Source organism: Phyllostomus hastatus, unplaced genomic scaffold, assembly GCF_019186645.2.
Source record: "Phyllostomus hastatus isolate PE091 unplaced genomic scaffold, TTU_PhHast_1.1 phas_scaffold_585, whole genome shotgun sequence".
NCBI lineage: Eukaryota > Metazoa > Chordata > Mammalia > Chiroptera > Phyllostomidae > Phyllostomus > Phyllostomus hastatus.
In genome coordinates, this window is record NW_025334037.1 from 14,649,509 (window position 1) to 14,675,610 (window position 26,102).

A 26,102-nucleotide genomic window follows, 5' to 3' on the forward strand; every position below is an offset into this window, starting at 1 on the left:
TTCCAAGACCACGTAACTGCCTTTAAAAAAATTATATATATATATATTTCTTTTTCAAGGAAACTCATTTTTCTCTGATTGGATAGTAATCATGACCTGGGAGAGGGGACAATGTATGGAAATGAGAGGGCAGATGGTTAGATATCAAGTTTTGGAAGTCAGATGTTGGTTCCATCATACAAATTAAATATATTTCTCAGATACAAATTCAGACCACAGTAGGACTTTCTTCAAGACAACCTTCATGTTGAATTAGAAAAATGAAGACCCCCCAAACTTCATTACCAATTTCAAGCTTCTCCAAAATGCAGTGTAGCATTGAGGATCTTTTATCTCATAGGCATATTTCCCTGGAAGCCTTGGGGAAAGTGAGCCAATACTATCATATATTCTGACTTTAAAACAACAATAGCCTATATTTCTGACCTTTTTAATTTGAAAAATGTTCCCAGAATAAATGACTGAAGTCAAGTTGCATGGCTTGTTGCTTTATGTCTATAGTGAATGCTAATTTGAATTATCATTCTCACATAATAAACATATTCTTATGGCATTACAACCAGATTGTGGATGTTGATCATCTTAGAACTACTTTGCAAGCCAAATTTCCATTGCCTTCCATTTTATCTGCACACAAATCCTAATTAAAGTAAGTAAAAATAAGTTGAATTCCATAAAAGGGAATCATGTTAACTCATGATAACAATTTAACTAAAAAATGTAAAATTTTGATATATACTTGACTATTTGCTTGACTATTTAACTTTTTTTCTAATATTGCTTTTTATTATTGTGTTTTTGGTCATTTGTAGTCATTTATGCATATGATTTTGCCCTCTATTCCTAGGAAGAATTTATAAAGTACCCTCCAGTTAAGTGACATTCAGAAGAGCACAACTTCAGAAAAGCATTTAAAATAGAAATTAATCACACAAGTGGAATTCTATGTATAGATTCCACATAAAGAACAACAAAACAGACTTAAAGATTATTTTATGGAAAATGACATAGATTAAATTAGTAAACATTTCCTAACATTGTTTAACACTAGAGATTCTAATAAATACAGTTACTTTTAGTATGCCCCCTTATTTCTTGGTCATTTTAAGGAAAATAAATAATTTTTTATTTTGTTTTCCTAGGGAAAGGAGGGAGAAAGCTATAAGAATTTTGTTACTGAAAAACAAAAAGCTATTGTCAAATCTCAGGTAAGAATCTAGAACCAAATGAAGTAAGTCAAAACACAGGGAATAATAAAGAAACTAATGAAAATTTGAGGTTGCAATTCATTTTAGCTAGTGTCTCAATAACTGTAAAGTAACTATGGAGCGTTGAGGAACTTTAAAATAAAATTAGTTATACCCCATAATTTTGAAATTAGTATTTATTAGCATGCTGTTAACATTTTGCTAATTATGCTTATATTTCAGTAATGAATTTCAGTTAAATATAAAACACTTTATTTTGAAAATAAAGATACTAAAAATCATGTAAAGACTGTCTATTATTATGTTTTATTGGAAAACAGAAAAAAACTCATTGTGGTATGATATGGTTTTAAGGCCCCTATAGTAGTCACTAGTAGTCAAGAGACAGTTTACACTCTGTCATTTTCTGGTCATGTGACCTGGTAAGTCACTTGACTAACCCAAGCTTGTTCACATAGGTGCTATATGTTCCATAGAAATGTTCGTAGATGTTGAGAGATCTACACTACTGTGTACCTCAGTTGCTCAATCAATAAAATGAGGGTAGTGGGCTCGAAGCCATGGTTGTCAAGTCTGGCAGTACATCTAGACCTGAGCTCAGGAAAAACAAATAAGTCAGGTGATTTCAGTGCACTAGGGTAACCAATGAACTAGATCATCTGTGTGGTGCTTTTTGCCATGTAAATTTGGACTCCTTTAAGAAACTGCATGTCTTCTGGTAAACTAAACTTGGAGCTTATCCCATTATTTTCCCTAAAGTGAGAGCCTTGAGCCAAGGTAAGGATTCATACTCTTTTTAATATTACATAGTTATCTCTCACAAGGCTTTAGGTGGACTTTTTCATACACCAAATGTCATTTAAGATTATCCTTTTCCGCTGGACTGGTTTCTGGGACATATCCAATGCATTATGCATTCAGGCCAACTTTCCTGCAAAAATCAGAGTGGAGGCAGGACAAGGCCCCCCCGAGACCCTCACTGCTTTGATTCCTTGCACAATATTGACAGCTCTGCAAAGACCACTGACTTGTGCTATCTAAGACTTACCAGTGTGCATCCAATCCCTCGTTTAAAACCACATCTTCCCAAGATTTGCTTTCCAGGAGGAAGATGAATGACACTTCTAAGGAAGATGCCCAAGTAGATGCATAATTCCCTTACTGAGACTATCTCCCAGCTTAGTTTCTAGGGCTGTCCATTCTGGGTTCTGAGTTGATGCAAACACACAAAAGACCCAGATACTGAATCTTGGCATTCTCCCAAATGAGTTGCTATTTTCAGAGAAGCTCCAAGTTTGGAGTGGAGTCTTCAGAGGAAGAACATTGAATTGCACAAGGAAATCCAATAAACATTTTAGTCCCCAACAGGGACTGTAAGCCTTGTAATTATGTTTAGGATTGTGCTTGTCCATCCTCTTCTTTTCCATATCTGTAAACAACATGTTAGCTGTGGAGATTTGTTATCCACTGTGTTTTGGAAGAGGGCGTTCCTCATAGCATCTGCAGTGCTAGAGTCAGTACCAATTTGAAAAAGCAAATTTATGAAATGGTCTCTAAACACACTAAATCCTAATGTAAACAATTTATAACATTTCTTACTCAATAACTCTCAGAAGTCAATTAACTTGGAACTGCCCTAAACAAGTTAAGAAATGAGTTAGACATCATCCGTTGGGTTGATAAAACAAAGTAAGTGGAAGGAAGAGCGTGCAGGTGAAGAGTTCTAGATACTAATCTTTCTCTTCAGTGAGTATATACTTATTTCTGGACAACTCTCTTTCCTGCTAGTGTTTTAAACATGACAACAATTATAATAACAACAGCTAAGTTTGCCCAAGGATTTATAGATTCTCTTACTGGTTAAAAGAGAGGGTTTTGCTGATGTGGGGTGGTGAACACACAGTATAATTTACAGTTGATGTATTATATGATTGTACACCTGAAACCTATATAATGTTATTAACTAATGTCACCCCAATAAATTCAATAAAAAAAGAAAAGGAAAGAAAGGGCTTTGCAATTGGATAGACTTGGTTTGGAGTCATGCTTAGTCACTTATGGGTTCTGCTAACTTAGGATAGTTCATTTATTTTCTTAAAGATTTTATTTATTTAGTTTTAGAAAGAGGGGAAGAAAGGGGGGAAGAGAGGGAGAGAAACATTGATGTGAGAGAGAAACACTGATCATCTGCTTCTTGCATGCACCTTGACCAGGGATTGAACCTGCTACTCAGGTGTGTGCCCTGACCCAAAATCAAATTGGCAACATTTCACTTTGTGGGACAATGCCCAACCAAGTGAGTCACACCAGTCATGGCAGATCACTTAGTTTATTAACTCATGCCTCCATTTCCTTATTTTTAAAACAGGAATAATAATAATCTCTGCCTAGAAAGATTTTTGTGAGGTTTCAATTAACTATGAAAATGTAGAATGCTCACCACAGTGAACTCAATTTAGATTTTGTTATTAATTTATTTGATCCTCATGAAACATTTCAAGTATTGTCACTCTCTCTATTTTGTTATTAAAATAAGGCTTCAAAAAGGATAGGTGACAATTAGTGGTTTGAGTCTTTTATTGGCTAGCAAAGATTCAATATAATTCTACAACAGCACTTGTGGCCATTAATTTTGAGACTTTCAGCCATCTCAAAGGGTTTTGCTGAAGATCTTGCAACAAAATGTATGTGCAAATGTAAAAATGGAGACCCAAACCAAATCTGGGTAGTAGCTATTAGATAGGGAGACATGATTTTATAATGACCTTGGAACCAGAAAATTTTAGGTTGAATTTTAACTTTTCCAATTAAAATTAGCTATATAATTTTGGGTAAATTAAACTCTCTGAGTTCCAGTTTCATTTTTAATACAATTAGAATGTAAATCTATCTCAGAGAGTTGCTTTTAGGGTTAAATAATAATATATGGCAAATGCAAAGCAAAGAACTTGGTGCTAGACAAATGCAAAATAAATGTTATCCCATTTCAGCATAATTTGCATACACTTTCCATAGTATAGTATTAATGACAAGTATAAAGTCTTTATAGTTTGTTGAGGTTTGTGAAGTCATATCAGGTATCTATGGCAATGCTGAGTTAATGACCAGAGTCTGAACTTTTTCTCTTTTTCAATAGAGTCATGGATTTCTAGGGTAGTAGGCTCATACTGGAGGTATCAAGGATAAGTTTTAGAATAATAGCAAGTTCAATCAATACAAACATGTCTATTATACCCTAACCATCTCATCAGTTGGTTCTTTCTCCACTTGGCAACTTGTTTAAGGGCAAAAGTGAGTTTTAGAAGTTTTCTTCAAATGCTAGTTTTCTTTTGCCCTGAAGGAAAACTCAGTGACCAGTTCTGAAAGGCAACAAATGTTCTGTTGTCAAACATGTTTGGGAAATGCTGCAGAGTAGTATTCACAGATTTTGTCACCAATAGAAACCATAGACACCTTCACGTCCCATGTCAGTTGTTCTAGATATGTTAAAATACATTGGTGCTTATCACTACTTTGAAATTACGGTATTTACCTTACTGCTGGATCTTATTTAGTGCATTAAAGAGCACTAAATTACTGTCATACATACATTTTTTAAAAGATTTTATTTATTTTTTTTTTTTAGAGAGAGGTGAAGGGAAGGAGAAAGAAGAAGAGAAACATCAATGTGTGGTTGCCTCTCACACACCCGCTATGGGGGACCTGGCCCACAACCCAGGCATGTGCCCTGACTGGGAACCAAACAGGCAGCCCTTTGATTTGCAAGGTGGGGCGCTCGATCTACTGAGCCACACCAGCTAGGGCCATAAGCTATTTTTTATTTTTAAGTGTATTTCAATGTAATTGGCTTCTTTTATAATCTAATTCTTTGTACATTTAGAAGCTTTATTCTGAGAAGGGTTTACATAGGTAGGCTTGATCTGACTGCCAAAAGAGTAGAGTCCATGGCACAAAAGTGCTTATGAAGCCCATGTTAACTCAACATTCCCCAAGGACCAAAATAGCAAGGTCTTTCTTAAACATTGATTATGGAAGTTGTTGAGGACGAAGAAGTCCTTACTAGAGGAGGAAGGTAAAAGCAGAAGAAAACATTGCTTTCTACCAAAGCAACCAGAAAAATAATGAGCATGGATAGTAGAGATCAGCCTTAATGGACAAATGGTCCCTGACGAATACTCAGAGAAAGGACTCTTTGATTCAAAAACCCCCTTTGTAAATACTAAGCCTATTTTGGTTTCCTTTTTTATTTCTCTGCTCAGTTTTCTTCACAATTCTTTCTCTCTCTTTTCTGTTCACTTACTCTGCAATATCCTATTCAAAAAACTTTAGATATTTATGGAGCCTCTATAATCACCCAATTTGGGTATTTCTTTCCACAGTCACCTTACTTACTTCCTAGGGAGAGTGAGTAGTTATTATGTTCCTTGAAGCTGGAGATAAGATAAATCAGTTCTAACTCGTGGTTCTGATACGTATGGAATTTAGCATGTTCTGAAGAAACTTCTAGATTTTGTTAACATCCTAACATCCAATCTGGGCACAAAGATCTCAGAGTATTTTCTTCTGTTCTTTAGGGCAATGGATTAGATTTCCCTTTCCCAGTGTGGGAAGATTTTTGAAAGTATTGACCATTCACTCAGAAGTTAAAAATCAACAAAGTACTTTCTATCTGCTGTGGTCATCCAGAAAATGCTCGCAACTGGTCAAAATGTCTCATATAGGCAACATGTATCTCCTAGCTTCACACTAAACTATTGAATTCAGAGGTCACATGTTGCTAAACTGCTGGCTTTTTAGAAGCTAGACTATTTTTTTATTTTTAAAAATACTTTGAAATATATTTTGCCATTTATGTAGAATAGAATTCAAGAATGATGTCTGCCATCCCCAGTGCATCAGAAGTTCTTTTAAATATGGCATCTTTATAAAAGTCAATAGCTGCCTCATCAAAGGGCAATCACGTCCAGTGTGGGTGGCTGTGCCAATTGTTTTTGAACTACTGCAGCAATCTAGCCAATCCCAGGGAATGGCTTGCAGCCTTTCTACACCCACATTTTTTCTTAATTATCTCCACCAGGCTGAGTTAGCTAAGGACAGATCTATAGCATTTCCTGGATGTCAAAATGCCCACACACCTTCTGCAATCCTTGGGCTACCAGCTCCCTTTCACGTTTCTCCTGGGTGGTCAATTTAATTATCTATTATCATGTGTATATAATACATTATTCATGACAATGTCAGGATGTAATATCTTTGATTTTAAAAGGAAATAACTGAAAGATTAGAACTTCTGCTTGCCCAAAGAAAGTAGGCAGAAGTTTGAGATCATTGTTCAAATTAAAAGACTTTCCAAGTAGTCATTCCTCAGAAAATAATAGCTTCAGTATCTAGATTGTTTCTATACTGGGTTCAGATAAACTGCTTTGATTTTTCATAATGTATTTCTTAACCATTTGATGGCACCCAAGATAGTAAATTATCAAAAGGTAGGGTGACTTAGGCCTTACTTTCCACCAAGAAACAGTTATCCATCATATCATCCAAACTTGGAACTAAAATGATATTTAGAGTTTATCCCGAGGACATTCTCCTTTTTTTCATGTGTCAGGAAATAAAGGTAGAGAGAGAATAATTATTTTTTTTTCCAGTTACTAGCAACTAGTTGGGAGCAAAATTTGAACTCAGGCTTTTAATCTGGTCCACTTTGTTCTGTTAAGAAATGTAAGACTCCAGAAGTCTGTCCTCTTCTAGGGAACAGGGCAAATTAAAGGACTAGTAATGTCTCTAAGCTATAAGCTCCACAAAGATAGGTTATCACTCAGCCTTGCTCACTGATGAATGTCCACATCCCTGGCACATAATAGGATGTGAATTAGTGCTTATAGAATAAAACTATAAATGTTAGATCTATAGAAAGTATACTGTTTAGGCCAAGTGGGAATTGGCTAGTCAAACTCATGATGCCCATAAGTATCAGAATATCTACCAAGATAAGCAAGATTCCAGGCATCCAAGACTAGGATGAAATTCCAGAGGGTTCCAAGAAAGCAATCCAGCATGAATTCATACGTCAGATATGGGAGGGGCTGTGGCCTTTGAGAACCTTTCCAGCTTTCAGATTCTAACTCACAAGTAAAAGTAAAATACTTCTTGGCTTTGGCTCTTCCTATCTCTGTTTTGTTTTTTGTTTTGCGTGGTGGGGGTGGGGGGATAATAAGTGACTGTCCCTTTGGTGGTGTGTCAGCTCCAGGGTTCCTGCCTTCTTTGAGATTCTTAGTGTGGGAGAGTGAAAGAATGCCTTAGGAAGGGAAGGTGACAAGCTGGTTAAATACTTTTCCATTAGGCCTGCAACATTTTGGAAACTCTTTGTAGATCACTTTCAAAAAAATTAAAGAAATCAAAACAGGAGGAAGTAAGGCCTACAACCCCCTCAGATATCTGAATTGGGTCTGGAGAAGAACAAGTACAGTCCTTAAAATTTGAAAAAATATATTCTGAGTCAGTTTTCACCTCTTTCTGGCAGTGTGTTCTTGGACAACTCTGAACCTGAGTTTTGTCACCTGTGAAGGGTGACTGGTGGGTCCCACCCCACACAATTGCTGAAGACATCAGATAAGGAAACCTGTAAAGAGCTTTCAAAGCGCTGTGTGTATATGCTAATATCACTAGGAAACACGAAGTCTGCATTATGGCAGAATTCTTTATAGGACTCTTTCAGAATGTTGGAAAGAGAAAAAAATCAATCGGAATTTTAGAAAACTCAGAATGAACATTCCAGACATTGCCAAATGAGAATGAATACAAGGAGCAGGAACTAAAATTTTGATTTTTGTACTGTGAAGTTTTGGGGTATTAGTCTCCGTGGAATATGCGTATCTTTCTCAAAAACCACTTGTTAAAGCAGTAGGCTTAACTCCCAAAGCAAGATGATCACTTTTAAAAAATTATGATCACTCGTAAGCCAAAGGGGGGAGAAATTTTTTCTTATTGTTTAAGGATTTAATCTTTCTGCCTTTAAAGGCATCTCCACTCTCCACTTCCATAAGATGCAACACATGATAAGCTCTCACTAAATGTTAATGTTTATTTTTATTAAGTACCACTCACTGTACTTTGCATGGATCATGGCACGCAGATTTAAGAGACTAACCGCAGATAAAATTCACTGGAAAACACAGAGACGAACATGCATGCACACACACAGCAGCAGCAGATCAGCAGAGGAAGATTCCAGCCAAAGAGAGATAATTTGAGATACTTCTGAGGTAGCAGTTGTAAAATTAAAATAGGCAACTCATTAAATTACCCACAGAGTGAAAAGAAAGCTACACAAATAGATATTTTTTTTCTGGCAAGTCAGTGCTTTTCCGAACAAATTTAGTTTTAAGCAAAATCTCAAAATCAGATGATATCAGTTCATATTCGTTAGAATCATTTAAATGGTTGGATTAGCCTGTCCTAATTAACAGCAAAGATTAGCTTCACTGGCATTTGGTAGAAGTATATTTTATAAAAAAATATGTTCAGTTAGACATCATTTTAACTGACAGATTGTAAGCAGTTTGATTGAGTGAATGTTATTTGAGCAAGTTGGAGGCCTGGTCCCCAAATCACAGAATTACAAAGAAAAATCCTCTGTAAGTCATGTCTCCATGCTGGCTTTTTCTTATTTTTATTTGTTGGTTTTTGTGTCTGATTATCTATTCTGTGGTCATCCAGGCCCTTGCCTCTCACATTGGCTGATTTGGGAATGTTGTTTCTTACTAAAGCTTCCCCTAGAGGACAGGCCAGGAAAAGGAAAGAAGCTAAATTCACTAGCTTCTCCTCTGATTAAGAATTTAGATTAGAGAATTGACAGGGGAAAAGTCTGGCAAATGAATGAAGCCTCTGTATGTTGATTTTAGATCTTTTAAAGGTCATCTTTCCACTTTATGTTGATAGGCAATTGACAAATGATATTTTGTAAGCCAACAACAACAAAAAAAACCAAACACTTGTTTTTAAAATCCCCATTTACTGCCTTGACCATACAAATTAGATAATATTTAAAAATAACTAGTACTCTTGTTCAATCAAATGAAAATGCTGTATGCAAAGAGAATGTCATAGTGATACCTCCCACTTACAGAGTGTCTGCTTCCCACTTTGGAAAGCCCTTTCAGACATTCTCATCTATCCTCCAGAAACTGCTGTGTTGTAGGTCTTACTATCAATGACACTGAAAAAGCTACAGGCAGGATGAATATATTTCCATTTGAATTAATACTGATATATTCCATTGGGGGAGCTAGACCAAGCTAAAATCTCATACACAGAAATATGCAAGACCAGGAGGTACAAAAGTAAGCGAGGTTACTGTTTTGTTTTGTGTTTTTTTGAGGTTAAAAATATCCCCTCCTCTTTTTTTCTCCCCTCCTCCTTATCACCTTCTAATCTCGTCTTGTTTTAAAGAGCACAATTGAAATGTCTTGCTCTATGTAAACACACATAAACAGTAACTATCAGGTGCACCATTCTTAAAGTGACATTTATTTCCAGTACATTTAGGTGAAACCATTTCATCTCACAAGTCGAGGATGTGCGTGTGCGAGAGGATGACGTGACGCTTTTGAGGTTTATTTAAGTTTTTACAGATCTGGAGGTTAAAAGAATTAAGACTGTTAAGCATTTTCTCTCCTTGCCTCCCAGAGACGTGAAATCTGCAATATTCTCGCTTCCACTGTCAGATAAATTGACAAGTCGACTAAAAGGATAATATTCCCTTAACGATGCATTCATTTGAAACCCTAGCAACTGTATTAGGCAGCAGCGAGTATTCGCTAGCAAGGAATCTCGCGGAGAGAGGGAACTCTACAATTTAGAGTGACAGATGATTTTTTTCTCATCCATCAAGTCTCCTCAAAATGTCACAATATTTACACCTCTTCCTTGGTGCATTAGAATCCAGAGACTGGCAGACAGAAAAAATAGATCCGACCAGTTGCCGCTTGACTGGGGAAAAGCAACCGTTGCACCTTTAAATTCTGCCCCTCCATTCCTCGTGCCGCCCCCCTTCTTGGGATTTTGCAATAAATCTCCCAGTTCTGCGTTCAGCCCTGCAGATCCGTATTTAAAACAGCACCATCTGGGAAGGGTGGGTGGCGATGGTGATGCGGGCTCCTTGGAGTTCCTTTGCAGCACGCTTGGAATTGCATCAGACTGATCAGAAATCCCCCCGCCCCCAAGCCCAGCCCCTCCCGCCACGCTCCTCTCCCTGCCCCTCCCCTCCTTTCGCGTAGATCTGACTGAGAAAACGACTGGATCTCGGAACAATCTGTGCCCCATTCGCTGCTGGCTTGCTCCGTAAACCCTGCCCTACGCTCTCTTTGTGTGCCGAGCAGCCTATCACCGTCATCTGATCCTAGTGCCTGTTTTTTATTTTTTTTTCCTTCTAAATCTCCACAATATCCTCGCGTTGCCTATGAATCTATCTTTTCCACTGAGCAGAGTGGTGATTCTTTGGCTCACTAGAAGAGTCAAGTCTTGAGTTTCGGAAATAGGTTTTCTTTACGATTCCCCACCCCCCATCCCAGCCCTAGCCTCTTAATTAAGAAGGGCTGATCCAGGAAGGAAGAGTCCAAACGCCCAAGCCCTGGGGCGAAAACTGCCCGGGCCCCACTTCGCGGCGGGCGGGAACAAAGGGCCTGGGGAGCGGGTTGAGGTCTGGAGAAGTGTGGAGAGGTTGGTGGCCCCCGCGCAGGGGAGCGCAAGTCCCTGGGCTCCCAGAGGAAAGGCAGGAGGGCAACGCTCCTGCGCGCTCCGGCCGCTCCGGCTCCCCTAGGGGCCAGGCGGGGGAGGTGGAACGGAAGGCTGGGAGGCTCTGAAAAGCTCCGATCCTCCCCCGCCGCCGGCCCACCCGAGCGGCGGCGGCAGTAGCCCCGCGGCTAGCCCGCCGCCCTCCGCCCGCGCCGCTGGGAGCAAACTCCGGGTGGCGGGGCGGACTGTGCGCCCAGCTGATTGGCGGCTCTGTCCAGCCGCCGCGCGGAGTGTTCTTCTCCACCGCCTCCAGCCGCCGGGGCCCCCTCCCAGGGCCCGTTCCCTAGCTCTTCGGCCCGGAAGGCACCTTCTGCTCTCCAGCAGAGGCCCCCCCTTTCCTTAATTACCCCGACTGACTCGGACCTAGGCTCAGAGAGGCATCCGGCCCGGCGGGGGAGCGGAGCGCTGTCTCGGCGGCTCCCCCTCCCTTGAGAACGCGGGAGTCCTCTAAGGCAGCGCCCGAAACTCGTGGGGAGGGAGGGGGGAAAAACACCAGAAAGAAACACCCAGCGAGGCATCAGGGCGACCGAGGGGAAGAGATAGAATGAGGAAGGGATGGAGGCAGAAGGAGGGGGCGGGGTGGAAGATGGGGGGGGCGGGAAGGAGGAAGGGAGAGGGAGAGAGGGAGGGATGCCGAGAGAATGAATCCTTCTCACTAGAAGAGCTGAAATTACCTTGATTCATTTTGTGTTGGAAATTTAACGTTATCCCCTACCCTCTCCCCAACCTCCACCTCCCCTTCCCTTCCCGCACACTGCCTTCACCGCCTCATTCTGCATGGTACCAAGTCAAAATTTAGAGAATCGAATGTTGTGTAAAAGCTTCATAATTAGTAATGAATCTACTGTATACACACACACACACACACACACACACACACACACACACACCGGCAAAAAGAACGGAAAAGAGGGAGGTGAAGGGGAGAGAAAGAGAGAGATCTTACATCTGAATCAGACATTTGCAGGTCCAAGTTAACTAAACTCATCATATTCGCAGGAAGACTGAACAGACTAAATAAATCTCTTTTTTCCCCCTTTTCTCTTTACCCCCAAGGCTTTCACCTAGGGCAATTCAAACTGGGCAAATAGCAAGAAACAACCCCCCTTTCACGCTCTCTTTCTACCTCCTCCCCTCTACCATGGATCCTCTCTGGAAGATCGAGTATCAAAATAGCTCAAGAATTGGGGTTGCGGGGTCCCCGCCCCGGTGCTTACCTTCTTTGCGGTTTACACCACCCCGGTGGCTAGATCCTGGAGATAAACACTTGCATTTCCCAAAGTTAACCCAGTATACCAACCCGGAGCTTGCCAAGAGTCTATTCCAGCCTACACCGCTAGGAAGCCAACTTCAGTGAGCTCAATGAGGGGACCAAACTGGGGATCGCTTTCCAAATGCTCCACTCCAAAATCCGACTCTTCGGCCCCGGTCTCAGTGGCAGCCGAACCTCAGAAAAGACGCTTCTTAAGGGCGACACGGGGCTGGCTTTACTGCGTGGCCAAGACGGCTACCTGGACTACCACCACCTCGGACAAACCCGTTGGTTCTGTCCAAGGTGCTGAATGGACTCGGATCGCCCCGATTACACATTACACACCGCCGGCGCAGCAGGAAGAAAAGGCTTTAAAAAAAAATCTCTAATTAAGTGATACTTGATATTGCTCTGGACGGTTTCTTCCACTTCCTTACGTTTTGTCACGTGCGGATGGCTTTGCCAAAGCCATCCTGTTAATAGTTGATCACATGTTGATACGACCCTTTTCTTCTGTGATAGGATTACCCGTTTCATTATGGGTGATATGCTCTTCTGACTTATTTCTCTCCCACCACCCCCACCCCCATTTGCACCCAAACTCCCTGTCTCTACCCCATCCTTACCCTCACTCCACTCCAACCTCTAATAACATTATGGTTTTTAGGTGAAAAGTAACCCCCCGCCCCTTGCGATTGTCAATTACATGCCCATTTATAAATCATAGAATATGCTCATACACCACACATATAGAGGCAAAGGATGAAATGAGGGAAGGCTGGGAGAGAAGCATCAGCCTTGAACAGCCAATATAACACACACACACACCCCTCTCCAGCTCCAAGTTTGTTCCACGCAGTTCCACATTGCTGTGTTAAATCTCAAATGATTCCATTTAAAGTTGCACTGTGTAAAAACCCGATTCTCCTGGCCTGGGTAGCTGCTGTTCTTTGGCGTGTGAAATGCTAGGAAGAGCTGTGATATGCCCGTTGTTAAGCAACATGTCAAGATTTTTCAATTATAATGCAAGGTTTATTGCTACTCACCATTGTGCCTTTGCTGTCCTGGAGACTCAAGTGTCTTAAAATCCCGTCTCCCCAACAGATGCTGGAAGGTAATGTGTCTTGTTTGAAGTCATCATGTGAGAAGTTCGGCTTTGCTCAGTGGATCGCCCACCACTTGGTGTGACTTATGAATCTAATAACCCTTTGCAATATCCGCAAGCTTAAACTCTCAACCACCTTGGCGACTACAGAAGACAAAGCAACTGGCATCGATGTTGAAAAACCTACAGATTTACGCAAACGTCCTCACTCGGAGAGACACGTTTCCTTTTGAGTTCTTACGCGATTCTAATGAATGAGCGAGGTTACCAATGACTGCCCAACTGCCCTGCTATGCAGCGGTTGGTTCCTGGAGCTGCCTCCCAACCGGCCGTCACTGGGTCCTGGTACAGAAAGTTCCAGGGGAAAGTGAGGAGTTTCAGGGTATCCTCATAAAAATAGCTCAGCCTGCACACCGCTCCCTTGCCCACTGCTCAGGTCACACCCGGGGCTCTGGAAGAGCTAAGCTCGGCTCGGGAGATTTCTCTGTCACCAGGTAAGAAAACCTTCGCCTCGTCAGGCTAGGGCGGGAAGACCGCTGGGGAACTTGTTGCTTATCAGCGCCAGCAGGCTACCGCTTTAATAATAATACCAGAAAAACGCAGGGGGTGGGGGCGAGGGGGGTGGCGACGAAGACAACTAACTATCCATGCTGTTTACGTGACCAACTCACTGTGACTCCCGTGGTATAAGGGAAACTTCTTAGAAAAGTTCGTGCCCCTCCCCCTTCCCCATCATGACTAAGGGTCTCCAGCTGATGAGGTCGTGAGTGATGTTCAAGTCGGGGTGGGGGCTAGTCGGCGGGGGATCGGGGGAAGGTGTGTGGGTGAGTGACTTGTCCTTAGGAACAAGTACGTGCGTCGAAGCGCGCATCAGCCCAGCGACTTTCCCTTTCCCTCTTAGGGACTGATGACTAGGCGAGAGGCACCAGGGCGAGCCACTAGTTGCCCACAGGAACCTGTGCAAAGCGAGCTCTAGAGCGGCTGAGTTGAATGAAGTTATGATGCGTTTGTTCTAATGGGTTAGAGCTTTTCAAATGTGAGTTAACAGCCCCGGTGCGCAGCTAGCTCGGCTTGGCGCTCCGCGGAGTGTGGAGCCGCAGGCAAAGGCAGGGAGGGGTGCCGCCGCAGCGTCTCCGCGCTCGGCATCCGCTCCGTGCTTCTTCCCCGGAGTCGCTTGCGCATCATCCGGGGGCTCCGGGGCAGCCGGGGTGCCGAGGTGAGCACCGCGGGAAACCGGATCCGTGCGCTGGAGGAGGAAGGGCTAGGATTGGGCGCTGCGGGAGGGGGCTCTCCCAGGAAGCCCCGCGGTTAGCACCCGCGCTTCCCTGCTAGTGGCTGCGCAGGCTAGGAAGTGGAGAAGTCACGTGTTGGCAGAAAGTAACTTAGAAGGAAAAATATGAACTTCAAGGAAGAAAAAGCACTGTAAAACAAACCACATCCCTTCCCCCTTCCATCTCTACTCCCTCCCCGGGGTGCAAAACAAAGGTAAAGGTGGGCGGGGTGGGAGAGGAGAGCCGCGCTGTACTGGAGACCTGGGGAGGACTCGGGAAATCTCTGGCAACAAAGTATAAGTCGAACATTGGCAACGTTCCCCAGCCTAGGGAGGCGCTAACCCAAGGTATCTTTCCACTGAAGCTGCCCTTTGCCTACCTCCAGCCAGCTCTTGCACAGATGAGCAGAGGATGATTGTAAACCAGTTGTTATGGAGATGCCGGTCGCTCTCAGGAGCGCAAGTGCCCTGGGAAGTCTCCAGACGCATTTCAGGTTTCGTCGTTTTGGCACCATCACCACGATTTTACTCACTATCCAGGGTTACCAAAGGGGTGCCCACCAACCGCGTCACAGGCCCTGGTTGTGGCGCTATTGACTGCAGGGATGAAGCAGATAGATGCTGCAGATGGTGGCTAGCTCTGAAGTTTCAGACAATTTCCCATTTTCCAATTTCCATTTTCTTTATGCAAATCAAAAGCGCTGTATTTGAATGTCATTCATGCTTTTTATGTGTAAAAACCTCAGTTACACGACAGAATGATTAGAAGCAACAGAACATGAGCGTCTAGAAGCTACTTCAAGGTCCTTCTCCCTTTCCCCTCCCATCCCAGAAATGCCTTCTTTATGGAAGACAGGTTTTACTTCCTAATTCTGTGTATGGACTTATGTTCATTGGAGACCCCATTGATACCAGGTTATTACTACTATAAGTAAGTTCAGTTTTTGGTTCAGATCGCTCAACAGATGTTTCTAGAGTCAACCTACCTTATTCTAGGTTCCAGCCAAGGTGTGTGTGTGTGTGTGTGTGTGTGTGTGTGTGTATACACATACACGCACACAAATGCTTGCTGGACATCATTAGGGAAAGTTTAGACTCGCCAGGCTACTGGAGACCTAAGTTAGGTCATTATGAAAGGATGCCAGACATCCTCACAGCAACCAACACAACAGTTCCCTTCAACTAAAAGGACTGTTCATATTGTCCACAAACTGCCACTTTTGTCGATCCATGAATTAGCCAGCAGATGCTGCCCTAATACTGGGACAGCTGGCACATACCATCCTCAGAGGTCTTGGGGTATAGTTTTGTGGACAAAACTGGTTTCCTGACAGCACAATGCATAATACTATAATTAAGTGCCTTTGCCTGTTCTAGTATAGATCTAAAATCTAGCACAGAGCTGAAATCTTGAAATAACACAGGAAGGTGATCACCATATGAACATAATTATTCTCCATTGTCATCTACTGATATATTTATCTGACTTCTTTGTCCATAGTTTGTGGTCTGTATAGAGACTATCAGTTATTTTCTGATAGACCTTTATTCTGAAAATTAATGCCATATTTTATAATGGGATACCCTGAGTTGCTAGTGGTGCTTGGGATTCAGAATACGAATGACTGATTAGTTTGAAATAATTTAAACAACAATAATTGTACTAAAACTATTTCCCAAGGAATATTCTTGACCTTTACCCTTCTTTCTTGGAGTCATCACTGACACCTATAATAACACTACAATATATGAAGCAAAATGAGGGACAAGAGTTTCTATATTCAAGAGTTACTATACAAAGTTGAAGAGAGGGACAAAGAAATGTTCTTGACATCTCTTTGTCAAATATTTTTGACATCAATATTTTTCCTCTCTTGTTTGTCAGTGATCTAAGAGAGAATTCCCTTCTCTTGTTGCAATATCAGCTCTCCATCTTTTCATCTTCATCCACTCACATATTTTCTTTTTCTTCCTTCTGCTGAAATCCAGTGTCTAGTATAAACAAAGGTTGCAGTCATTTCATTTGTTAAGATAGATGCCAAGCACTGTACCTGCCACAATTTTAAACTCAGGAGCACTTATTCCTGAGGTCATCTCATTTTCTTAGTAGCCGTGATATGAATATCACACTTCTCTAGGTTCATCTGACCCTGTTCATTTTTAGTAGTGGGAAGAACATTTCAAACTGAACAGTAAACAAATCTTATTTTTTTAAAGAACATGACCTAACAATGTAGACAAATTTAAAGCAAAGTGTATTAATATAACCTAGAAGGAAGGATTTTTGCTTCAAACTATGACTATTGCATTTTTTTAGGTGAATTGATTGATGTCCACATGCAGTTTTCTACCAAAACCATATTTATAAAGCTTGTCCTCTGCCTGTACCTTTGTGAATATGGATGTGAAAATTAATAAGAAAGGGCTATGGAAAGACTAGGAGACACCTTCTAATTATAAAATAAATAAATTATGGGGATGTAATATACATCATAGGGAATATCATCAATAATATCATAACAACTTTGTACAGAGACAAAAGGTTACTAGAATTGTTTTGGTGATCACTTTTCAAGGCATATAGATGTTGAACACTATGCTGTACATGTGAAAAAATATATAACATTGCATGTCAACTACAGTTCAATTTCAAAAAGACTAGGAGGCATGAAAATATCATGAAGAGTCTCAGATTAGCAGAAGAGAGGTAACAGAACAGTAGTCTAAAAATCAGAAATGAAAGACTTCTTAAGGAATTAACAGATACTTGAAATATTTCTTGAGACAAAGTCTATTTTGGTGATTTCAAAAATGAAATTCAGCAAGTCACATTAAAATGAATGGTTTGGGTACTCTCTCCTCTATATCAAGGCAGCAGTGATGACCTAGTACTTCTGTTTCTTCCTCCCAACTCTTTTTTTCCCAAATCTCTTTGGTTGTAGTTAATTGCCAAGCTCTCCGTCTCACCTTCCATTGGATGGATTATATCCTTGCTTCCCTCTTACTCCTCCTTCTCCTCCTCCCCCTCAGTACTTATTCTATGCCAGGCACTTTGACAGGGGCTGGTGATCCATATATTAACAATTTCATACCCTAAAGAGTCTCAGAGTCAAACAGACCCAAGATATAATCTCTTAAGAGTTAGGAAGTCAAGGGAAGATGATATAGTTGAAGTATGCTTGGTTAATTATTGCCAAGATGTCAACAGTGCCTTCTCCTGGTCATTAACTCAGGATCATTTGTTATAATGAATGAAGAAGAGTGTTCACAGAGAGACTTCAGATGGTGACATAATTGCTGTCTTGGAGGCTTAAAAAAACAGACAGCAAAACAGTTCTGTTTATGATATAAAGAGTGATTCTGACCAGGTAGGAAGAAAGATTGGCTTTCTTAGTCACTTCCTGATCTCTAATGGTTCTCCACAGGCAATAGAAGGAGAAGCAAAGAATCACGATGCACAATTTGGAAAGCTTTTTGAAAACAAGAATAGGCAAGGATTGCCAAGAACCTGGTGTTGAGCTCATATTTAAAAAGAACTCAAGGAATCTTCCATCTACAAACCCAGTTTAGTTAGAAAGGAAACAATCAGAGCATCAAAAAGAAGCAAGCAGAAGAAAGACTTAGAAAGTGATGATTTAGTTGCAGTAACCTCTGTGCATTCCTGAGCCTGACAAGTAAGGATGAGATAGAAGATCTGAACATGACTTAACTCAATTTCAGGAAAACCAGACAACCTCATAATGAGGCTGAAGCAAGACCACATGGAATATTGAGGAAGAACCGAATAACTCTTTTGAAACCATCTTGCAGACAATAGATGAATAAGAGGAAGTGTGAGTAGTAAGTAGGGGAGAAGTGATGTTGCTGATTGGAAAAGCTGATGGAAGATTAAACAGGTCAAAAACATGTCAGGTCAGAGCTTGCAAGCAAATATACTTAGCCAGCTGCATGATCATACTAGGAAGTGAATAAAATAAGAAAATCATATAACTTAAGATCATGGAAAGGCAAGTGAAAACTAGTAAAAGTGGTAGAGTCTGTATCATGGTGCCTCATAAGTAGGTGTGTGTGAGATCTAATTTGCCTAGAACATCTGGAGGGAAGCTTTCACAGGTGCTACACAATGCTTATGATAATTTAATGTGCACATGTATCTCCTGAGCAGTTTGTTAAAAAGCAGAATGTGAGTCTAGGGTACAGACCAAGATTTGACATTTTTACCAAATTCCCAGGTAATAGGGTTGGACCACACTTTGTATATCCTGCTGCAGCCTATGGTATCATTTGTGTTATGTCTTCAATGAAAACTAGCTAATCTCTTTATTAACTTAAGTGAATGGCAAGTAACAAAAAATAAATTGAGGAAGAAACTGTTCTTTTAACCTTAACATTACATAAACCACAAACTAACGAGCTATTGTTCTGGCTGGCATAGCTCAGTGGATTGAGTGTGGGCTGTGAACCAAAGGGTCACCAGTTTCAATTCCCAGTCAGGGCTCATGCCTGGGTTGTGGGCCAGGTCACATGTGGGGGCCATGTGAGAGGCAACCACACATTGATATTTCTTTCCCTCTCTTTCTTCCTCTTTTCCCCTCTCTAAAAATAAAAAAATCTTTTAAAAAATCCATTAATTCTAGAAAGTTCCTGAAGACAATGGATATCAACCTCTTATTATCAATAACATTGGCCATAACTTGAATGTTTGTTATTTCATAGGTATTGGAGTAAAAGAAAAGAGAATCTGCTTGGAATATATCAGGCACATTGCAAAACTGCAAAGGAGTCAGGGAAAATTATTCTAGTCATGCAAAGAGGATTGGTTAGGTCATGTTATGAGTCCTGAGCTCATTCTGGGTTTCTTGCTATAAATAGGTTATTTTGGAACTAGAGAAGGCATAGCAGAAGGCAACCAGAATGACAGAGGGATTTGGGGAATTTGCTTCTGCTGAAAGGCAAAAGAAACTAGGTCTGTTTTCTTTTGTAAGGAGAGAAAAGATGGTACTCACTGAGGTGATATCATTCTAAAAGTAGTGGAAGTAATAGGATGCGACAAGAGTACCTTATGGAAACAAGAGTAGAAGGGTTCTGGCAAGAACGAAGGCCAGAAGAATGGCTGTAGCTTTTCTAAAAAGGCCCTCAGTTAGCAGTGTTCCTATTGGCAAAATTCCACTAGTCACAAAGGAGGGGTAAACACTGGATTTAGATCAGGAAAAAGTGAGAGACAGAAAATGAGGTGGCCAGGGGGATCTTATCTGTTTATTAACTGAGAACACTTCAAATGGGCATTAATTAATCCTATAGAAGCCTTGCCCTCAGAACACATGGTGAACTTTACCAGCATTCCCCAGGGCCCAAGGACTCTGCTTCTGTAACACATCACATTTCTGCTTCCTCTTTATCCCAAAAGGGTATTTTTTCCATCACTTCAGCAAAGAAACGTAAATAATCAGTTACAATATGCAGGGCTCTTCCTCTGAGTTACTTTGTCCTCTGCATCAATTCTGGAAAACATTCTCTTTTTCAGTTCATAGAAAAGCATCGCTCATGAGTTTGCATACGAGATCCTTACATCTTCATCGGATCCCTGAAGCTCAGCAGTCAAAGGTCTTGCAGGTCACTCTGGTCAACACTACCATTTCTCAGCAGGGGAGTATAGAACTCACGGAGCTGATAATCATGTAGTTTTGTCTGTTTGGTATTGGAATATATACACTTTCTAGAAACTTTGAAAATCCCCCAATGAACTATCTGGAAAATATCAGTCATTTCATGAGTTAACTCTAGCCTCTGTCAGAATTCAGTTTTAGTTCTGTGTCTTTTCAGACACAGGCAAACTTTGTGGTGTGAGGTTGCTCTGAGTCCACTGCTTTCAGTGGTGTCAGGTTGCTGTAACCGGTAAGAAATTCAGAAAAGCAGGTAGGAGAAGGAGGCAGTTCTCTCTAGCTTTTCCTTAGAAATATAGACGGCCCCATATGCATGCTGTTATCTCTGACTGTCTCTGCCTCCACTGGCACAACATGGGATCACCCATGTCCACTTTCATACTACCCTGTACTCCTGCATGGATGTGACGTGTATTTTGCAAGTAAGTCAAGGACCTGTGATTGATTGGTTTATGGGGAATGAAGAAAGAGGATCCTGGCATGAGCAAGGGCATGTTTGAAGGTATCATTAACTTAATGGAGAAAATTGGAGGAGAAGCAGGTTTATAGTATAGGTGAGGGATGGGGATGGTGGGGATCAAGAGTCTAGGTCTTTTGATTCTTATAGCCACACTGGGAGACAGATTAAAATGATAGCTACCATCAATTGGGCACTAACTCTGTGCCAGGCAAGGTATTCAGGACATTACCTACATTTTGCTGTCTTAATATTGTGACTATTAATGGAGAAAAAGCGTGGAGAGGTTAACTTTCCCAAAGTCAAGCAGCTTATGAGTGGTAGAGTGGGAATTAAAACTTAGGATTTTCAGATTCTAAAGCTTATGCGTTAAATCACAAGAATAAATTAACTCCTCCTTGCCGTCTCCCTCTTTTAATATATTCAGTATTGCTTTCATTGCCGTTTACTCATGTCAGAGTATTGTGACTAATGAGTCTCGATTACCTAACTGCCCTGTCCATCCTCTATGCTGTGGCTGCTATACAATTGAAGATTAATATAATTTTGCTACATAAGTTGGAATTAAACTGCTCCTTTTATCTTTGGGAAGACTTGTTTTCTAACCTCATGCTACATAAAGACGTAGATTAGAATGCAAGGTGAGACGGGAAGAAGAGCATTGAACACTAATTGCACTATGTTCTGGGAAGGCTTAAACAGCTTCTGGAGTCTCCCCTTCCCCCACTTCCATCCTAGAAGGTAGCAGATGCATCCTAGAAAAAGCCTAGACAGAACATAGGCAAACTCCATTCTAAGATGCAGGTTATTCTTGAAATCCAAGAACTACAAATCAAAGATGGGGTATACACTGCAAATTAGGGGGCACTAATGTGATGACTCAGAGTCCCAGAATGGGTCTGAATTTACAAATCACTGAGGAGATGTTCCCAAAGTCTTGACAGATCTATGTTGAGGCAAAAACAACGACATCATATTCTCCGATATTACTGTGATTCAGAATCTAAATAGTGACCTAATGCCAGAAATGTCAGCTCAGAAATGGGAAAAGAAACAAGCTGGCCAGAGATCTGAGTCTGCTGAGAGGGAGGTGAATCCAATGATTTGGAATAAAGACAATTGTAGAAAGCCTAAAACTTCAAGAAAAAAGGAGGACTCTCTGGCTCCCACACTGGGCCTTTGTTGGTGTCCCCTGCCTCTGTTTTCTGCCTCCTGTGAGTCCAGTAATAAGTCTTGGAATCATCTGATGTGTTGGGACAGGGCCTGCACTGGAAAGAATACGATTCTGACTTTATTACTAATTGTATTGTCTGACATTGGCTAATGATCTTCTCTCTTTGGACTTCAGTTTTTCTACTTATATAATGACATCAGATTTACATTTATTATGGGCTGGATTGTATTCACCACCCCCACCCCCCAATTCATATGTTGAACTGAAGTCCTAATCCTTAGTACTTCTAAATGTAACCCTATTTGAAGATAGGGTTTTTAAAGATGTGGTTAAGTTAATATGAGGATGTTGGGTGGGGCTCTAATCCAATATGACTGGTGCCCTTATAAGAAGAGAGACACCAGTGATGCATGTGTTCAGAGGAAAGACCATGTAAGGATAAGCAAGAGGGTGGCTGCCTGTAAGCCTAGGAGAGAGGCCTTAGAGGAAACAGGCTCTGCTGGCACCTTGAGCTTGGACTTCCAGCCTCCAGAAATGTGAGAAAATAAATTTCTGATCTTCAAGCCACTGCACTCAGTATTATTTTGTTATAACACCCCTAGAAAATGCATATATATTTCAAATTGCCAAATTGTCTGTCTTTCTATTTTGCAAAATTTCTATTAGTAGTTTTAGTGTTGGGACTGATTGAAGTTGATTGCAAATTCTTTGACAGTTTTCCCATCAAGAAGTGGTGTCTGTGTGCTCATTCCTCAAATCCTGGTGGACTCTGTGACTGCTTTGACTAATAGAATATAACGAGATACTGTGACAGTTTCCAGGTCCAGGCCTTGAGAGATTTTTAGCTTTATCTTTCTGTCTCTTGGAACACTTGGTCTTGGAGCCCTGGGTCACCATGTCAGAAGTCCAACTACCCAGCTGGAGAGACTATGTGAAAGGCATGAGACTACATAGAGAGGGAGAGGGGCCCAGCTGAACCCAGACTTCTAGTGTGCTCTGCTAAGTTGCTGGGCATGAGTAAAACGGTCCTGGAACCTCCAGACCAGACCATCCCTGGCTGAAGATCATCAAGGGACCCTGGTCATTGCCATGTGGAATGAAAGAACTGCCTAAATAAGCTTGCTTGAATTCTTTTTCTTTTTAAAGATTTTATTTATTTATTTTTAGAGTTAGGGGAATGGAGAGAGAGAGAGAGAGAGAGAGAGAGAGAGAGAGAGAGAGAGAAACATTGACATGCAAGAGAAACATTGATCGGTTGCCTCTTGCCCACCCCAAACTCAAGCATGTGCCCTTGTCAGGAATTGAATTGGTGACCCTTCTGTTTTCAGGATGATGCCCAACCCACTGAGCCATACCATTCAGGGCAGCCTGCTTGAATTCTTATCTCACAAAAAAAATCATCACGTAATATGATTGTTGATGTAAGTAAACCACTAAGGTTTGGGATAACTTGTTACAGCAATGAAATAAACATTTGTGAACTTATTTGCTGGATGCTTACTCGTTGCAGCAATTCTATGCAAGCCCATTCTTACCAGGTGTCACTTGGTGGGAAGAAGTAAGGTACAATTACTAAGGGACTGGGATTTTTGATAAGTTCTGCCGTTGATAAACCACTCGTTTTGTTTCAAAGTCATTTGACATCTCTGAACTCTGCTTTTTCATCTGTAAAATGGGGATAATCACCCCTGTTGTGTGTGGTTTTGAGAATTTAATTAAACATCGTATTGCTAGGCAGACAGTGAGCACCACTACTACTGCAACAGTGCTGCTACTGCTGCTGCTGATCATAATGATGGAACCAGGTCACATCAGCCCATGCAGCTGGGTGAGATGAGCATTCCAAACTAGTCACTCGCACTGTCTGCCACAGGGCCAAAGCTGGGCACTCCAATTCTAAGGACGCCATATCTTTCAAAATTCCAGTTCCACCTGGCAAGATTCATGTAAGGACACTACAAACTGGAGGCCATGCAGCAAAATGTAAAGGGCATAGGACTTAATGTATTCTGGAATTAGTTTTGACTGCAAGTGGCTAGAAATCCAAAAAAGAGTGGTTTAAATGTATAAGAAATTTGACTTCCATGTGAAACTCCAAGTAGGTAGTCCTAGGCCCTATGACATTCTATGGTGTCAGGGACCCAGGCTCTTTCTATCTTCTGCCATGTGTGCCCCCACTCTCAGTATTGCCTCAGGGTATAGTATGGATGCTCCTTCTTCACCATCAGGAAAGAAGACACGGTTGGAGAAGGGCACGTCCTATAGCTTTAAGGGCATTGCCCAGGAGTTGGACATACTGCTTTTGCTTATACCCATTGTCCAACACTTAGTCACATGGCCAGATCTATCTGAAACACAGGAAATGCTGGGGGATGTGGACTCGATTCAGGATATCCATGTCCTTAGCTAAAATTTAGGAATTCTATTACTGAGGAAGAAGAGCAGATAATGGGGGAAAATGAGTTGTCTTCATGATATCCCATTTATTGAGCATCCTCATCTCTGCGAATTCCCAGGACCATCGCAAAGAGTCCAACACAGTGCAGGAGCTAATAAATACTTGTTGAATTACATTGAATGGAAGTAACTGTGGACTCAGGAACCCAGAAGGGAGCATTAAAAAGCCAAGTTATTAACTCACTTCTTTATTGTGTGATATTCTCTAGGCCTCAGTTTCCTTCTGTGAAGTGAAGGCATTAGACCTATTGATCTCTATGAGGGCAATCCTAAACCTGACAGCAGTGAACTAATTAATATCTCTGTGCTCCATATTCTCCGAGTGCAGGTTTTATACCTTGAATTGAAGTAAAATCCAATCTAAAGACCTCCTGTTCATTGAAAAGGCCTACGGCATTGCTTGGAAGTGTCAGAGGCTGGCCTGCCCAAATTCCAGCAGGGATAATTGCATCCTGACAATTTTGAGTTCCTCTGCACTCTTCAATTGGATAAGGTAGGGTTTACCTCCTGGCCCAAATTATTTTGCACTGCTGTCCTTGGCTGTTAAACAGACAAGTCAGCTCATTTGCAAGCCATTTTTCTCTTTCTCTGGAAGAGCTATGTACTTTTTGCTGAGATTAATAATAATTTTGACCAGTTAAGGCATTGTATAATTTCATGTAATTCCTGTGAATAAAAGGCTGTTCCTGCATACTATATGGGAATTATTTTAGAACCTTACTATTTGCCCTCCAGTGCTAAAGAATGAGACAGACATGAAAATTCTGTCTCAGTGATCCATGTATTTATGGGAGAAAGAAATGCAATGAGAATTTAACCTTTCTTTTCTACAGAGGCAAGGTCTTGACCCGAAAGACTGCCAGGGGCCAAATGAGTTACCTTACTGGTTAAATAACAGTAAATTCCAGTAGATTCTACACTTGAATCTTAAACACCCAGAACTTGATCTGATATGCCTTCCAGTTTAATAAAGAGTGAGAACATGTGTGAAAGCTATTGGAGAACAAGGTGGCTCCATAAACATTGCTAAAATCATGACTACATTTATTTGTTTATTTTTGTCTTTGTTATGGGATGCAGTCACAGGAGAGTTAATGTGCCATGACTTGCCCTCATATTCAGCTCTAGCAAGATACCTCTGTGCAACCATTTGTTTAATATTAAGGAGGTAATTTAACCCATTTTTGAAGCTTTATTTTATTAGCAACTTCTATAATAGGTTTGCATCTAATCATCTTTCTTTGTTATAATAATAACATCCTGATCCTCTTAATGGTGAAATTTTCTCCACTACTTTGATGTCTGTGCTAATTGCTATCTACTGTAATATTTAAATTCAGAATTAGAATGAGTTCCTTCCTTCATCTGTAGCTCTTAAAAAAGCCTAGTTGTGAACACAGTGACACCAAATCAAACCCTAACTGGAGGCCTATAGTAATCTTACTTAACAGCTCAATAACTCCACAATTATAAATAGATGGTTCATTCCTCCCATCATCACATATTTACTGAGCACTTCCTTTCGCTAAGTATGGATGATGAATAGATTGCCATACCGGATATGACCCTTTACCCTCTCCTCCTTGACATACATAACATATATTTTGGAAAAAACTAACAAGTTCACAAATTGTATCTGGAGTTAAGATAAATGGAGACAAGAGGAGGTATGGAAGGAAGAAAGGAAAGGGTGGGTGGTCATGAATTACAAAGTAAAGTCC

The 26,102-nt window shown here is 41.1% G+C and overlaps 1 protein-coding gene across 2 annotated transcripts in view; it reads right to left on the reverse strand.

Moving 5' to 3' along the window:
• BDNF (brain derived neurotrophic factor) overlaps positions 1–13,398 on the reverse strand; it is a 54,197-nt gene extending 40,799 nt beyond the window's left edge. Inside the window, exon 1 of one of the 2 annotated variants that reach the window (XM_045825433.1) lies at positions 13,302–13,398. In XM_045825433.1, coding sequence (XP_045681389.1) covers positions 13,302–13,304 — 3 coding nt within the window. In that variant the 5' untranslated portion in view covers positions 13,305–13,398. Of the gene's footprint in view, positions 1–12,220; positions 12,307–13,301 lie in introns of those variants that run through there. The other variant, XM_045825435.1, reaches the window with a different exon arrangement.
• Between the last annotated feature and the right edge of the window lie 12,704 nt (positions 13,399–26,102).